Below are 16,348 nucleotides of genomic sequence, written 5' to 3'. Positions count from 1 at the left end.
AATGGGGTTACTATAGAGAGGAAATCAAAACAGAAGCCTTTACATTACAACTCCCATTGAAAACTAAACAGCCGCTACGGAGGTAAACAAATATATCAACTTTTCAGCGACACAGCAACTAAAACTAGCCTTTGTTCCTAGCTAGAATATCAGCGATTCTAGGGGTCATGATTGCCGCTGGTGCGGTTAACGTTAGGATGAGTTGCTTGTACTAACCTAACGGCTAGTTCGATCATGGATGATTCTAATTAATACGCCTTTGTTTTATTCAGTCACTAAGGAGATCAGTGACGATGATGCCGCTCTTCGGTAACACGTTCAGTCCGAAAAAGACGCCTCCTCGCAAGTCTGCCTCTCTGTCCAACCTCCACACTGTAAGTTCACTTCTGTTTCTATAACATATACATTAGGGCTACTGATCAGTGGCGGAAAAGTACTCACATTTTGTGCTTAAGTTAAAGTATCAATACTGCAATGTAGATATGCTCTGTTACGAGTAGAAGTCCCGTATTCAAAATGTACTTGAGCAAAAGTACTAAAGTATCGGCATCAAAATAGACTTAAAGTACTTACAAGTAAAAGTAGGCTACTCGTTGTGCAGAATGTCCTATTTCACAGGTTCAAAACGTATTAAAAAATATATATTTTGAAAATAGCCGATCTGCACGCAGATGCATGCATTGTGAGCTTGTAGATCGGCTATTTGCAAATGGCCGAAATGTATATAGCCAGGGTTGAAGAGATTAATGTCTGTTTTGTAATAATAATCAATATCAATATCTACAAAGTGACTAGTAACTAGTCAAGTTTTCAAATAATTAACACTAATAATTGTAGTGGAGTAAAAAGTTCAATATTTGCCTCTGAGATGTAGTGGAGTAGTAAAGTAAAAGTACTGAAAAATGAAAATACTCAAGTAAAGTAAAAATGCCTCAAAATTGTACTTAAGTACAATACTTAAGTAGATGTAATTAGTTACTTTACACCACTGCATACATTAGGCTACTCATTAATGTATGGATTTCCAGTTTAATTCTAGCAGAACTAAGACTCTCAAACGATTCAGATAAACACATTGAATCAGGTTTCAATAACACACAACATACAGAGCAATGCACACAGGTTGAATGGTAACAGGAAGAGTGAGCATGTCATTCGTTGTTGGCATCAGGGTTTTCCTTACATGATGATGGCACAGATCTGAGACAGAGGGTCAACGGTTGACTTGGTAACATGTTTGTTTTTTTCAGCATGAAGTTGATGTTTCGTTTTATCCTAATCTCTCTTCTTGTTTGATTTTAGTTGGACCGCTCAACGAGGGAAATAGAATTGGGCCTTGAGTATGGACCACCTGTAATGAATGTTGGGGGACAGAGTTTGAAGTTTGAAGAGGGACATTGGATTTCAGGTAATAAATACATTGACCTGTCTACAATGGCCTGAATACAAATCAGTGCAATGGTTCCTTCTCTAAGCTGTTGAGTTGAAGTTAACTTATTAGTGCCATTCTCTCTTCTATTCTGCCATTTTCTGGTATGCTGCTATGCTATAATTGTTTTGCACTAATGTGAGCATTCTGTCTGTTTCTTACCCTATGTTGTACTCAGAGTCTGGTGATTATGTGTCTGGTAAGGACGTACAGAGGCTGAAGAAAAGAAATCTACAGCTGGAAGAAGAGAACAATCTTCTGAAACTCAAAATTGAAATGTTATTGGACATGGTGAGGATTTAACCGTTTTTAAGATGACCCTGTGTTGTGTGATTTTTTTTTTTTTTAGATGTCTGAACAAATTCTAAATGCAATAATGCTACACTTTTTGCAAAGGCCCAAACGATGCTCTTGTACAAAACACAGTTAATGAGTTGAGATATATTATTCTCATATTTTTCATAGACCTTATGCATTATGACTGCAGTGCACTCTCATAAGTTCTTTATATTTCATCATTTGAATTGGCAATGTGATCTAATCGAGATCTGCCAGGAGTGGGATTTTCAGTTACAAACACTTATAACAAGAAATAGGCCATCTTATGACTAAAAGTTCATAGGTTCAAGCTCTGCAAACAGCTGTGTGTCATTAAATTGCCATGCATTCTGTCAAAGTGTCCTTCAGAAAGACACCAACCGTAAATCCCTCTGAATAAGAGCATCATCTAAATACTTAACATAACATAATGTGGACTTAACATAATATGTCTGTACTGTAAAATGTCTTACCATCATCCCCCTTCCCACTCGTCTTTCTATTTTCTTTCTACGATGTTAATGTTACTCTTTTTCTTTTTCACAGCTGTCAGAGACTACAGCAGAGTGCCATCTGATGGAAAGGGAGCTGGAGGAGACAAAGAATCATAGAAAAAAATGAGAATTGTGATCTTGCTGCCTCTAATGCTGTATGTCACCAGGCCTTAATGCGACTAGAGAATAGGGACTGTTAGATATTATTTTCTTTCATTACTGAGACATACATGTAGGAAAGGACTCATGTAGGTGCTGTGATAGTATTGAGCAGCACAATTTCTGGATATAAAGAGTCAATATTGGATCATAGATCAGTACACTGAGTAGAATTACTCAGTCATACCTTTGTCAAATTGATAACGGATGCTAAGCGGATGAGATTCAGGGACCAGTTTTCTATGTACTGTATGGTTGTTAAATGATGCCTCCACAGATCAGAAATTTCAAATTGATTTTTTATTATTTTTAAGGGGCCATATGTATGCCTTGTATTGTATACCATTTACCTATGTACTGTATGTCTTGAAAGGAAATTGCATCAAGATGCAAGTTTGTAGAATGTTGCAGGAAGCTATTATGGGATTATCCCTTGTTTTTTTTGTTGTTTTTTTTGTTTTGTTTTTTACTGTTAGAGGAAACCATATTATTTGTCAATAATCCATGGGGTATTGGTACTTCCAGCACGAGGAGAACACTTGGGCTCATTACAGTAAATCCCTATTATAGTATAGGTGGGGTTATGTGAAGGCTCTTTTGTTTAGGATTTTACTCATAATTAAGCATGTATACGTACCATTCCTTTATGCAATATGACATGTTGCACTGTAGGTATTACTATTTTTGAGTTATTGACAAAAATATTACAAATAGTAATACTTTTTCCATTAAAAATTACCCAGAATCAAGAATCAATTTTATTGTCAAATCACAGGTTGAAATGTGTAAAGAAGTGGGTGAAATAATGTTTTGTGCAAGATAAATCTTCGATTGGCTACCGAGTTGAACATATCTTGTTCAGTTTCTCTATACTGAGCGTAACCAGTAGAGGTAGAGTAGCCAAAAACTGTACTCCAGAAAAGGTATTGTTTAAATATTAATGACACTAGAAGTACGGTAAAAGTAGTCAACCAAATTACTTGAGTAAGAGTAATAAAATCCCTAGTGAAAAGACTACTTAAGTACAGAATTGTTTATATTATATTATTATCCATTAATTCAAACCTGTCTGTCCTGGGTATAACTCAGGCACTGTCCATCCAAACAGCCTCAAATGTATTGTATGTGTCCCATATGACCTGGGGGTTTGCAGTTCTGAGTGATGAGTCGATCGGACCCGACCCGCTGGCCTTGTGGATTAGCAGAGCTTCGCGTAACGTTTGTGCCGCTGTGCTGTTATGTGGGCACTGGCTTCCCTGATTGCCTAACCCGACCCGTCGGCCTCACTGATTGGCTGATCGTGTTTTTAGAATCGGCCTCAGGTCTTAATGGGCTAGCCCGAGTATAATATATTTTCTTTATTTTAAATGCTCAAATGATTTTTTGCAGTGAGCGAGTCTCGTTTTGCCAGTTTTCCTCTCTATATTTTTGAGACCACCGCACCTGCAGCCAACCGTTACCAAAGGACAAAGAAGGGCGCTGTTTCCCTGTTCTGATAGAAATAAAGATAATATAAAATAGCCTTGTGCAAATTCAAATATACAAATAAACAATGTGTATACACAATGATACATTTAAAGAAAGCTGCACAGAATGTAACTTGTGGTTATTGGTGAAACAGAATCGAATGTGACAGAAACAATGCAAATACCAGGCAATCAGCCTCTTTGGCTGAAGTCTCTGGAGAGAATAAAACAAAGAGAACAAGATAATAGAAGAAAAATGTAATACTCCTTTACATTTGGCCAAATACAAAGAAGTTAAAGTCATTTCTCTCTTGATACTTGAGTAAAATTGAAAACTATATTGCTTTAAAACTACTCTCACAGGTACAATTTATTCAAAAAGTTACTTACAAATCATAATAAATATAAGTCATCAATACCCACTTCTGAATGTACCTTACAGTGTGTAACTTACAATGTTGAAAAGGTTGTGTGAGGTTAAGCAGATTATTGTGGTACGTGCAGTAGACCTACTGTATGTCCAGTGTTGTTGTTTTGGATCAACCTGTCGGCATACAGTATACTGTAAATCACATGCATAATTAAGATTAACTCAATGTACAGTAGGAAAGGGGTGGGGAAAATTGGTCAACCCCTTTAAATTGGATAAACTCTACCAAAGTAGTGAGAAAGGCAGAAATTAGATGAAGAGGACTTGTGAGCCTGGCTTTATTTCTCACAGACACAGAAAGTGTGAAAGCCCCACTACGTTAATGGGAACAGGCTTAGATTTAGTAGATAGGCTATCTGGAGCTTTGAGGTTTTCACAAGACTATTTTGGGCACTCCAAGAAAGAACGTTTGGCTATTATAACATCATCCGTATCGAATCACCAGTGAAGAGGTAAAACAACTTATGAATGTTATATTTATAAAATGCAACTTACATGTGGCCTTGAAAAAGTGATGTTCATTTCTAAAGGTTTAACAATGATTTAGATAGGTCCATCATTTTAAATGTCTTAACAGCAGTTAATCATTTAATTGAAATATACCAAAACAAGCTTAAAAGCTGCATTCTGTTTCTGTTACTTGTGTCCTACCTGGGATTTGACCTCAGGTCACTCAAGTCATCACCATGAGACCAAGGGGAGATATTATGCTTATGTGCTTCAGGCAGTATACTGTTTGACTGTCAGGTGTCCTACCCAACACCAGAGTCTACATTTCTCAGTGGAAGAGTAGGCACACCACCTCCAGTCACTGCAAATGTGCTAGTTATTAACAGACTCTACCATATAAATTGGTTAACATTTTTATTTTCATTATTGGAACTTATTTTATTCATTAAAATAAGTTCCAGATTGTTCAATTACTGAGAGAGCGAGATGAGGTAATGATGGACACAATACTCATTTGCACTGAATCATGCATTGCAAGACTTGTTATATTTGTTTCTTACTGCAAAATGTTACAATCTACAGTACAACACTTTCAGCTTGATCAAAGAATAAGTATCCTATCCAGGGTTGACCCAATAGCCAAGAGGTTAGGGCACATACCACATGGGGGCAATTCCCTGATTAGCAAGTCACCGGTTTGATTCATGGCTGGCCAGAACAGTTGCTGAATGTCATTCCCCATCTATCTCTGCATTCACTGTCTCTCTCTCTTCCTGGTTTCTCTCAATTGAATGATTAAAAATGCCCCAAAAATAACTACTAGTATCCAAGCGAATGAAAATATGCACAAAATATAACTCTTCTGTGTGGTACATTCATATTGAACCACAGTACTCAGGACTAGGCCAAGTAAACAATCGGATTATGGTGAAAGAACACGTGGACGAATTAAAAACTCAGACAAAAGCAAGCCTGATACAGTATAACAAAACAACAAAATTCACCATAAAAGTTTTGTTTTTCAGACTGAGATTAATTAAAATCTCTGACAAATTCTGCCTGACTAGCCACAAGCCTGGCACATTGTAAGATTGCAGTATCACAGTTGTTATCGTAGGCCATAACAAAAAGGAGGAAACCACACGGCTGGTGTGTATAAAATGATATATTTATTTACAAGATAACTTAATTAACTCAACAATAATTAACTCAAACATAACAAAGAATGGCATGGGAGTGTGTTCAGTGGAATCAGTAGTGTCAGCAAGGTATGGATGTGTGGTAAATGTAATGTGGGGTGTTGAATGGTGCAACCCAAGGACTAAACTAAAGTGGACCAAATGCTGATGGACCTGTGGGAAGACAAAGACAGACAGGGGAATACACAAACACACAGGCCCTAGCAGGCCAGACTACAGGGGCTGTGACGCAGTGAACATTTTAACTTCGTAAGCCTAATTTGTCCTGGCCCACGTTAATGTGAACATTCATCTTGAGCTGTGATACAGTATGTTTTATCCATTTTATGCCTGCTACTATGTAGATACTGATACTGTAGACTGATTAACTACACTGTCCACAAGTGAATACTTCCTTGTTCCTTTTTTTTAATTCAAAGTCACACTATTCAAAATGTCTTCTGTGTAGGAACCTCTTTCTGTTTCACCATGGGTGTCAGAAGTGCGCCTCAGATGAGCAGGGCTCCACCTCCTGATGGAGGCTGGGGTTGGATGGTGCTGTTCAGCTGCTTCATCGTCACAGGCTTCTCCTACGCCTTCCCCAAGGCCATCAGTGTCTACTTCAAAGAGCTGATGAAGGACTTTGGGGTGGGATACAGCGACACAGCGTGGATCTCCTCCATCATGCTGGCCATGCTCTATGGCTCAGGTGAAACCTCCATATGAAAGGAATATACAGCATTAAATCCTCAGCGTTTATTTACTGTGTAGTGTAGACACAGCAAATGTTCCAGTGTTACTAGATATGGACATAGTACCTGGTGGAGATTGCAGGCTACTGTCCTGTTATTATTGTCTACTGCTGTTTACATACCCTGCACTATACTCACATCGTCACGTGTGCAAGTTGTAGTATTTTATGCTGCTTGCCTGGCCTCCCTGAACTCTCTCCAGTGCCATTACTGAGTTGCATAATTATGTAGGCCTACTCCATTTTTAACTAAAGGTATTTTTAATTGGGGCTGTTGTTAACTTGAAAAACTTATAACAATGAAATAACTCAATAAGACAAAGCGGTTGCGCAACTTGTGCAACAATGGGTTTTCTTAGTGGAGTGCTAGACCTTGCTAGGCTTGCTGCTGGTCTCAAGAATATCTGCAAGACTTTGCACTCTCTCTCTCTCTCTCTCTCTCTCTCTCTCTCTCTCTCTCTCTCTCTCTCACTCTCACTCTCTCTCTCTCTCCCTATCTCTCTCTCTCTCCCCCCCTCTCTCTCTCTCTCTCTCTCTCTCTGTCTCTCTCGCTCTCCTCATCCAGGCCCTGTGTCTAGTATCATGGTCAACAAGTTTGGCTGCCGGCCAGTGATGTTGGTTGGGGGATTGCTTGCTTCAGCAGGGATGGTGGGGGCATCTTTCACCACTAACATAATAGAGCTTTACCTCACCGCTGGTGTTGTTACAGGTAACTGGCACAACATGTGTCCTCTTCATGTTAAGTAAGAACTAAGTAATTGAGGAAATATCTATCCTTATCTTTGAGAAACAAAAACTCAACAAAACAATTGCAAAATGCAAGCTAATGCAATGCATGCTAATGAAAATAAATTGTTACTATAGGAAACGAATATTTGTTATTGCTTGCCATTGACTGTACAGCCATAATCTATCATCAAAAGTCCACCTTCACCCTCTCTTTCATTTTCAACAGAACATTCAATGCCATATGAGTTTACCAATTAGTTCTTGTTTTTGGAATTCTCCATTGCCAGGTCTAGGTCTGGCACTGAATTTCCAGCCGTCCCTCATTATGCTGGGAAGCTACTTTGACAAGCGTCGACCCTTAGCGAACGGGCTGTCTGCAGCTGGGAGCCCTGTGTTCCTATCCATATTGTCTCCTCTCGGCCAGATGCTGTTGGACAAGTATGGTTGGAGGGGGGGATTCCTCATCATGGGTGGGCTGCTGCTTAACTGCTGCACCTGCGGGGCTCTCATGAGGCCTCTGGAGACTACGGTGAGGAGGAGAGGGAACGATATGGAGATGGAAGATGTGAATGGACAAGAGCTGAAGGAAATGCTACCGTCAACAACAACAATGTCAGAGCAGGAGAAAGACAGGACATCTCAGAAAAAGAAGAAACTTTTGGATTTTAGCGTGCTTCGGAACAGAGGGCTGGTTATCTACATCATTGCTAAATTCATTGTGGTTTTAGGATTATTTGTGCCCACTATTCTGTTGGTGAACTTTGCCAAAGACCAGGGAGTACCTGACCGCGAGGCCGCCTTCCTGCTCTCTATCATTGGTTTCATTGACATTTTTGCCCGGCCAACCTGTGGACTTGTGGCCGGCCTCAAATGGATGAGACCCAAAGTCGTGTACTTTTTCAGCCTAGCTCTGCTTTTTAATGGTTTGACTGATGTATGTTCTGCCCAGAGCACGACTTACAAAGACCTGATCATCTTCTGTGTGTTCTTTGGCCTGTCTTATGGGATGGTGGGGTCCTTGCAGTTTGAGGTGCTGATGGGAATTGTAGGCACAGATGGTTTTCCCAGTGCACTGGGTTTGGTGCTGCTCATCGAGGCTATAGCCGTGCTCATAGGACCCCCTTCAGCAGGTGAGTGATGGGTGAGGTGAAGTGAAGTGAAGTGAAGTGAAGTGAAGTGAAGTGAAGTGAAGTGAAGTGAAGTGAAGTAAGTGAAGTGAAGTGAAGTGTAAGGTGAAGTGACAATAGATCTATCTATGGCATTTCAGTTATGGAATGTTTGAGGGGTAGGAAATATACGTAAAGTGTATTCACAAAATCCTGGCAAAAAAATATATAGATTTTATATTATTAAATTCAGCAATCCTCCCCCCTTTCACTCATGTATTAACTCATTTTTCTTCACAGGACGTCTAGTGGATGCGTACAAGAACTATGAGCTGATTTTCTACATGGCTGGGGGAGAGCTTATTACTTCTGGACTTGTCCTTGCAATTTGTTCCTTCTGCTGCCTCAGACACAGGAAAACCGCCAAGGACACACGTTCACAAGAGGAGGAAAATATAGGCAGGGACTTGAATGATAACCGAAATTACCACAAATACAACATCAACGAATAGACTTTGTCAACTCATGCATGAATAGACCATCATTTTCACAGAATCTCTGCCAAGAAGCTGCTCAGTGTTATTTCAGAAAATGGCTACATTTATAAATATATATTTGCATGTTATTTTACCTCCCCTGGATTTTGATATTCTCATCATTATTACAATATCTAGATGTCTTAATATTTTAGTAAAGCACACGTTTTTACACTGTTTTGTTTACTTTCGTGTTTATTTGTGGTTCTTTGGGTGTTAAATAAACACTGGGCATTTAAACTAATTTTGAGTTTATCTTATGTTTAAAAGATGATTCTTCCAAAAGAAGCTTTCACTTGACTGTTCTAATCTAAGGGCCACCAGGGCCACCATGGCCCGATATAGCCTATAACTCGATCTATGCCCTGGCTGGCCCTGAGAAATGCCATACTGTCGCTCTGCTTTTACTACTCCCAGCTCAATAGTCCATGTAGCTGTCTGTCAAGTACTTTGTTTGGTGATTGGTTGAATATCCACAGGCACCGCCTTTCATCCAGGAAGCAGCGGGGACACAAGCTACGTGCAGTGTTGCCATGTCCGATTATTATAAGCGACCTTGGGCTTGTTTATCTGTAAAGTTGCTTGGAAATATTGGTAGTTGCGGGTTGTGTTTTTTTGGGGCTTGTTTCTAAAGTGTAGATGCTTCCACATTTTTTAATCATTATTTAAACCAGTGGTTCTCAAATATTTTCATGAAAACATTTTGTGCCAGGGAGCATTTGTGTTGTTAAAATGTTTTTAAAAAATGTTCCAAATATTCGACATTTTATTGCAAGAGTTTTTGAAAATAGCAGATCTACAAGCTCACAGCAAGCTTTTAGATCTTGTGAGCTTGTAGATCGGCTATTTTCAAATATTCGACCTCACCATCCCATAAGACAGGCCAAAGAACACACAGGAGATGATCAGCTATTTTCAAATAGCCGACGCGGTTTAAAGTGCTCATGTGACCTAAGTTGCTTCTGGGCTTGTTTTCCTAGACCTGGTTGCTCTCTCACAAAACCTGGCAACACTGGACACAAGCGACGTGCCGGCCTGCAACTATTTCCTCCAGGAGAGACAACGAAAGAGCACTTTAGCTGGCCGTAATCAAACTGTCCCGCGACTTCTTTTAGGCACCAATTTTATACAATTAACGTCTCAGTATGCCACGAGGTGGTAAGTGACTCTCACTTATAACGTTTGTTGTATAGTATTAATGTTTAACTACTAGTTAAACTGAAGGAATGTCTCGACTTGCTTTGATGCTAAGCTAATAGCTGCTAGTAGCGAGCAAATTAAACCCGGCTTCGTGTGAATTGTCAGTCAAGCGAAGGAATGACAATTCGTTTCCCAGCGACCAGGAACTATATACATTTAACTTAGTCAATTCATAAACGCATTTTAGTTAGTTTCACGTTAAAGCCGTGGCCGTTTGCTGGTAGTTTAAAGGTGAAATTTGACAGCTGGTTCGATTGCACCATTCTGCCGGGTAGCACGGTAACCGGAAGACTCGCCCCAAAACACGCTCGCCCCCATTTTTTTCGCGGACCGCTTGCCCCCAGCTGTTCCTGTGGTATTGAAAGTGTCTTACTGAGGATAAAAAGATAAGGTTAGAAATACGTTTAGGATTAGGCATCATTTTACTGAGGTTAAGTTTAGGAACAAGGTTAGGTGTTGGCACCGTTTTAGTGAGGTTACGTTCAGGAATAAGGTTAGATTTAGGCATAGATTACTGATGTTACGATTAGGAATACCATGTGAATACTGCCGGATTGGCGACCGGGGTGACTGTGTTTTGGGGCGAGCGTTTTGGTATTCGGTAGCACCATGTGCAGCACAGGGCCGTTATAACTCTGAGCGCTTTATATGTGCTGGTGGCCAGACATTTAAAGTAAAACATCATAATACTGTTATTATCACTAGCTTACAAAACACCATTCTATGCCCTTTAACCACTTGAACCCCATATGGTTTACCAGAGTCCCTCAGGGCTCTATACCAGTGTATTGTCTGTTGTTATTGTGGGGAAGACTTTATCTGAAAATAGCCGATCTACAAGCTCACTGCTACGCGGTCTGAGCTTGTAGATCTGCTGTTTTCAGAGAAAGTCTACCCCACAATAAGGATGCTTGGGGTGTTAAGTGGTTAACGCATCATCATACGCATGGAAGTCTTTGGCAGTGATCAGAATCGAGCTGTTGTACCGCAGTGGACGTCATGTGTGACTCATCTTGTGTGCGACTCATCTTTTCATGTTTTTGGTGGTGATGCAGGAAAGAAAGGCCACAAGGGCCGAGGGAAGCAGTTCAGCAACCCAGAGGAGATTGACAGACAGATGAGAAAGCAGAGAGAGCTGGTGAGTGCTACATAAGTTTGGCAAAAGGCTCAAAGCAAGCTTGAACTGGGATTCAGGTTTAAAACAGGGGGCCTGGGACCCTTAGGGGTCCTCAGAGTTACTATGGAGGGGCCACCAAATCTTTGCGTGATATTAACCTCTTGAACCCAAGAATCCCTATTCTAAACATTAGCCGAAAATAGCAGATCTTCAAGCACACAACGCCTGGCAGAGAGAGGCGTTGTGAGCTTGTAGATCGGCTATTTTCGGCAAAGAGGTTTGGTGTTGAAGGAAAAAAGAGCAGACTAAGTACAAAAGTATTGAGTGTTTAAGTGGTAAACTGTCTGAAAATACAAAATACACATTAACATGAATCCAACACAATGCTACACAATTCTATGAAGCTACCTATGAAATCTATGGAACATTTTAATCTGCAACACAATTTTATACAATATGTAGTTGGGGTCCCTGCTTCTTCTCTGTCTCAGCTAAGGGGTCCTTGGCCTGAATAATGTTGAAGCTGAACGTTTGTGTGTGTTTGTTTTCCAGGAGGCGAATGGTGGTGAGGAGAAGGAGAGTGAAGAGTCCAACTCGGATAGCAGCAGTGATGAGGAGTGTGACGCGGTGAGGATTTTGTGCTGTTGTATACTTGTTTTTTTTACGATTCTTTGAGCCTTCAAAGATACAGTTGGACTTATCCACATGTCCTCTTCTTTGTCACCTACCATTCCAAGCTCTTATAAATGTTATATTATTTGCTTTACCGAAGCCCAAACATTTTAAAATTAAGTTAAAATTTCAGACCCTGGGAACAAATAAACCTCAAACTCTGGAGGTCTACACTGGCTCCCTGCCCCCAGTATTTGCAACCGAGCCTTCATGATGTTGGTCCTGACCTAAACTGAACTCTGTGGAAAACAAACATGCTGTGTTTGGTGCACTTGCAAGATATGTCCGTGTGGGAACTGGGAACTCGGAATGAAAGTTCCCCATGCAAAGCAATACAAAAAAAAATCTGCCACTTGTTTGGTACTTGGCCATACTAAACCGAAGACCCTGTACCCATTGGTATATGTGTACTATCACCCTAATGTTCACTGGTGTGGCTACAGCGGCCATTAATTGAACAGCAACTTAGAGCTCTATTATGTAATTTGTATTATTTTATTATCATGCTCTATTATGTAACCCTAACCCTTTTTTGTGAATAAAAAAGTTATTTTGTCCAATCTGTATGGTAGAGTATGTTAATACAATATAACTTATATTGTTGTATTTGGTCTCCCTGCTCTTTCCGGTTTGACATGAATTTTGACTAAAAAAATCCAGCACTTGAGTATGAGACGCAGGTTCAAATCCGGGGTAGAACAGGAAAGTTACATAGTGCAGCTTTAACTGCAGCTTTAACTATTTCACCATTCAAGAGGACCACAATGGAAAAACGTCTTTGTATGCGATCCGTCTCTGTCACTCAATCATTACACGCACGACCATGTATACACGCCTCCGTCTCTTCAACCATAGAGAACGCTCAAACTCACCCGCTGCAATCAACGTGCAGCCTAAATCTATGGGTTTCAAACCGCTACAAATTAATGATGTCGCCATGCCAAAGTAGCTAGCTAACATAATGGACAAACTCACAAGCCACAGCCACATTTGACCTGTGGCCAGCATTGTTTTATGTCCCTGTTGGTGTTCTGTACATTAATGTCTTCTTACTGATTCCTTTGCCACACAGAATAAGAAGAAGAGTGGCGTGGAGGGACTAATAGAAATTGAGAATCCCAACCGCGTGTCAACGAAGAGTAAGAAGGTGGCGGAGTTGGACTTGAATGCACCGAAAGAGCTGTCACGCAGAGAGAGGTGAGACATCACTCAAGTACAGTTATTTTCTTTTTATCATGAATATTTTCAACTTTAGGAGCTGGCAATCAGCGTTGTTTTTTCTTTTTACTGTGATTGTGGAGGATGCTGTCAGTGTGCTGTGATCTGTCACCCTGTGCTCTGTCCTCTCCATCCCTATTTACTTCAATTTCTGTCTATGTCCTTTGACCTCTGTCTCTGTTCTGTCATACGTTTCCTTCCTTTGGTGTCAGGTTTTTTCTTGTGTGACGGCTGTATGTTGAAGCACAGGATGTTAAATAACTGTTTTGTCCTCTTTCTACCTGTCATCCCCTCTCTCTCTCCCTCCATCCACCCTCTCCTCCCTTTAAGAGAGGAGATAGAGAAACAGAAGGCGAAGGAGCGCTACATGAAGCTCCATCTCGAGGGGAAGACGGAGCAGGCCAGGGCTGACCTGGCCAGACTGGCCATTATCAAGAAACAAAGAGAGGACGCAGCCAAAAAGAGAGACGACCTCAAGAAAGGTGAGAAGGCGCGAGCACACACAAGAAGAGAATTTTCATAGCGTCCAGTGAGGGAGTCGGTGTCCTGAACACATAAACATACAGTGGAGCTACTGTTCTTGCGTACATATGGGCATTCCCTCCCCGAGACTGTAATTTAACTGGAAACCTGACCGGCGGTGGGTTTGACTGGATCAGTACACCTGTTAAATTGTAATGCAGGTGTAATTCAGGTAGGACAGAAACCTCCAGTGGAGCAGAACGGCAAAAGCCGACCGCCTGATGAGGGCTAAAATACACAGATTCACATAATTTACCTTTTTTCTTTTTTTTTTCTTTTTCAGAAAAAGATGTTGAAGATGCCAAACCAAAGCGCTAGTCGTCCTAACTGGAGTATTTGACTTGTACAACAGTCTTAGGGATGGAGAGAAGATTAAGAAGAGAGGGAGACCTGGTGCAGAGAGGGGAGGGGACCAATACAAAGGGGTACAGCTCAGGGGTGGGAGGGACCTGTCACTCATTGTTTATATGAGATGGGGTGTTGGGGTGGGTGATGTTGGGGGGCAGGAAAAAGGTGGCGGAGCAGAGGGAGGGGAAATGGAACACGCGGAATGCCTCGTATCAGTTTCAGGTTCGTTGGGTTTGGAACTTTGAGAGGTGACAGTCACAAGTGGTCCGACTGCTCTGCTACCTCTTCAGTCTGCTCCACCCAACAGGGGTGTAATCGTAAAGCTGCTGCTTTTTTCCCTCTGTCTTTTGATCTATACATTTTAAAACGGTGATTACTCAATGATTGGACAGGTATTGCAGTGATGAGGTGCGAGGAAGTGTCAGGTGCTCTACCTTTCTTTCCATCTAGCCTGAATTTTATAGAAAAACAAAGCGGTGAAAGATGGAGAAAGGAACACTAATGGTAAACTATATACAAGAAATCTCTATACAAAGTTTCATATTCTGCCTTACAAAGGCAAAGAGCAGTAGCTGTATAAGTAACAAAACGAGAAACCATGGTCATGGCCAATGAGCTTTAGTGCTTACTGCTGTTTGCCTTTTGTAATTCAGTATTCTGTTCATGGTAGCTTTCAGGGTGGAAGGTAATTTTCTGCACTACAGGAAGCTATCTCCCAGAGAGAGACATGTTATGTTGTGTGAAGCAAGTCTTATATGACATTTAACAGACAAATGGTTATTGTTTCCCCCCTCTGAATGCAGCCTTAAGCTTTCCCTACCAGCTGTGTCTTCATTCCAAATCAGGCATCATCTGAGGTCTTTGACTTGAAAGTCGCAAGGTAGTGAGTGCAAGTGATCCTACTTATAACATCAAAGTTTCAGTAAGCATATGTCAAACATTGGTAAATACAAATTATTTTATTTTTTATGAAGCAGTGTGGAAAGTGTTATGGTAGCATTTACCCTTAGCTTCCATTCATTCTTTAATCGTAAACATAAGATGAATATTAAAACGATAACCAAGTGCATTGCTCACTGGAGGATTGCAGTTGTCAGTTGTCTAGTAGAAGATTGGGTAATGATATGAAAATGAATGTATGCTGTCTCTTACATGTAACTAAAGTATTTTAAAAGAAAACATCTAACTAGCCCATGTTGTGACCTTGGTTCAGTGTGATCCTACATTAAGTTGGTTGAAAGACCATCCTAATATAGTGAGACTTTGTTTAAAAAAAATGTTTTAAAAGACAAAATAAGACTTAAATACATCTGTAAATTGACATGGCTGACAGCATACAGACACAGACTGCTTGAATAAAACACATTACAAATACTTTTTGCTCTGGTTCCTCTTCTCAAAGCAGACTGAAAATTAAAAGCCAAGATTAGTAATGTGCTAAGAGTGTTTTTAATGTATGCATTTAACCTCAAATAAGACATTACATTTTTTTTGTTATGTTAATAAATATGTATGCAGTGAAGCAATACCATGCATCCCACTGCGGCTGTTTCTAATGGGGTTGCTTGTGTCTCATCAGGAAGGGACCGTGTCATTTGTTGCCTTTTTGAAAGTTTACACAAGACCAGTTCACTGTCTTCTCCAGGAGGTATTGCTATGACAATGTGTTATGAAGCAACAGTTCTTAAGTGACTGCACTGGGACACACATATGTTATTTGACCGTCATGTCAAGGATGCAATACTTCACAGAGCACAAAACGCCTCTGCTTTCAGAACATCCGGTGACATTTTCTTTGTTTTGTTCTTTGAGAACTATGGAGTTTATAAAAGCCTTGAAAAGTGAAGCAATATCATCCTCACTCCAAAGTGTCTGAAAGAACAACCCCCATAAGATAAGATCAACCTTTATTGATTACCGGAGGGAAATGCATTTAATGCTCTTGGAAAACTTACAGTATGAGAGTATAGCCACAGTGTTTTAAATGAGTGCAAAAAGGACTCTCCAGGACTGGAAGGATTAGTCAAAATATGTTTTGTTTGTTGCATCTTGTATTTGAATTCTTTTGTTACATAGAAATAAATACATTCATAAATAACTTCTTGTTCTTAATTGTATTTTCATTGTTGAATATTCCAACATTAGATTGATGAGTGACCCTTAAACTCCTGAACTCTTTACCTGCTTTCTCATTGCAAGTTTCTGTCAATGACAAATACATTGAT

At 40.3% G+C, this 16,348-nt stretch overlaps 3 protein-coding genes across 4 annotated transcripts; all 3 read left to right on the top strand.

Moving 5' to 3' along the window:
• The first annotated feature begins 3 nt into the window (after positions 1-3).
• cby1 (chibby 1, beta catenin antagonist) lies at positions 4-3,595 on the top strand. Of its 2 annotated transcripts, XM_084078105.1 has the most exons (5): positions 4-82; positions 273-374; positions 1,303-1,408; positions 1,608-1,720; positions 2,294-3,595. In XM_084078105.1, exons 2-5 carry the CDS (start codon positions 294-296, stop codon positions 2,366-2,368), a joined length of 375 nt encoding a protein of 124 aa, XP_083934231.1. In that variant the 5' UTR covers positions 4-82; positions 273-293; the 3' UTR covers positions 2,369-3,595. The 2 variants fall into 2 exon arrangements, with proteins under 2 accessions (XP_083934231.1, XP_083934232.1); XM_084078106.1 differs by lacking the exon at positions 4-82 and having other exon boundaries at positions 94-374.
• A 2,818-nt stretch (positions 3,596-6,413) lies between these two features.
• On the top strand, positions 6,414-9,022 carry slc16a8 (solute carrier family 16 member 8; the record flags this gene model as incomplete). The annotated part of the gene is made up of 4 exons (XM_084078247.1): positions 6,414-6,633; positions 7,241-7,384; positions 7,692-8,534; positions 8,811-9,022. The coding sequence occupies 4 exons, from the start codon at positions 6,414-6,416 to the stop codon at positions 9,020-9,022; spliced, it is 1,419 nt and encodes a 472-aa protein (XP_083934373.1).
• A 1,023-nt stretch (positions 9,023-10,045) lies between these two features.
• On the top strand, positions 10,046-14,217 carry pdap1a (pdgfa associated protein 1a). The gene is made up of 6 exons (XM_084078578.1): positions 10,046-10,204; positions 11,302-11,384; positions 11,916-11,990; positions 13,108-13,232; positions 13,584-13,735; positions 14,059-14,217. Exons 1-6 carry the CDS (start codon positions 10,192-10,194, stop codon positions 14,091-14,093), a joined length of 483 nt encoding a protein of 160 aa, XP_083934704.1. The 5' UTR covers positions 10,046-10,191; the 3' UTR covers positions 14,094-14,217.
• Positions 14,218-16,348: the final 2,131 nt, after the last annotated feature.

This window comes from Gymnoscopelus microlampas (genome assembly GCF_963454915.1).
Source record: "Gymnoscopelus microlampas genome assembly, chromosome: 14".
In the NCBI taxonomy this organism is placed as follows: Eukaryota; Metazoa; Chordata; class Actinopteri; order Myctophiformes; family Myctophidae; genus Gymnoscopelus; species Gymnoscopelus microlampas.
The sequence above is the reverse complement of the archived record's forward strand: the minus strand, read 5'-3'. Positions and strand labels throughout refer to the sequence as shown.

Excerpts from the sequence above, each read along its gene's own strand:
- cby1 (XM_084078105.1), top strand. The coding sequence starts at position 294 with ATGATGCCGCTCTTCGGTAACACGTTCAGTCCGAAAAAGACGCCTCCT. Across the intron at positions 375-1,302 it reads CTCTGTCCAACCTCCACACT|TTGGACCGCTCAACGAGGGA; the intron begins GTAAGTTCACTT and ends GTTTGATTTTAG. Across the intron at positions 1,721-2,293 it reads TTGAAATGTTATTGGACATG|CTGTCAGAGACTACAGCAGA; the intron begins GTGAGGATTTAA and ends TCTTTTTCACAG.
- pdap1a (XM_084078578.1), top strand. Across the intron at positions 13,233-13,583 it reads GAGCTGTCACGCAGAGAGAG|AGAGGAGATAGAGAAACAGA; the intron begins GTGAGACATCAC and ends CCTCCCTTTAAG. Across the intron at positions 13,736-14,058 it reads GAGAGACGACCTCAAGAAAG|AAAAAGATGTTGAAGATGCC; the intron begins GTGAGAAGGCGC and ends TTTCTTTTTCAG.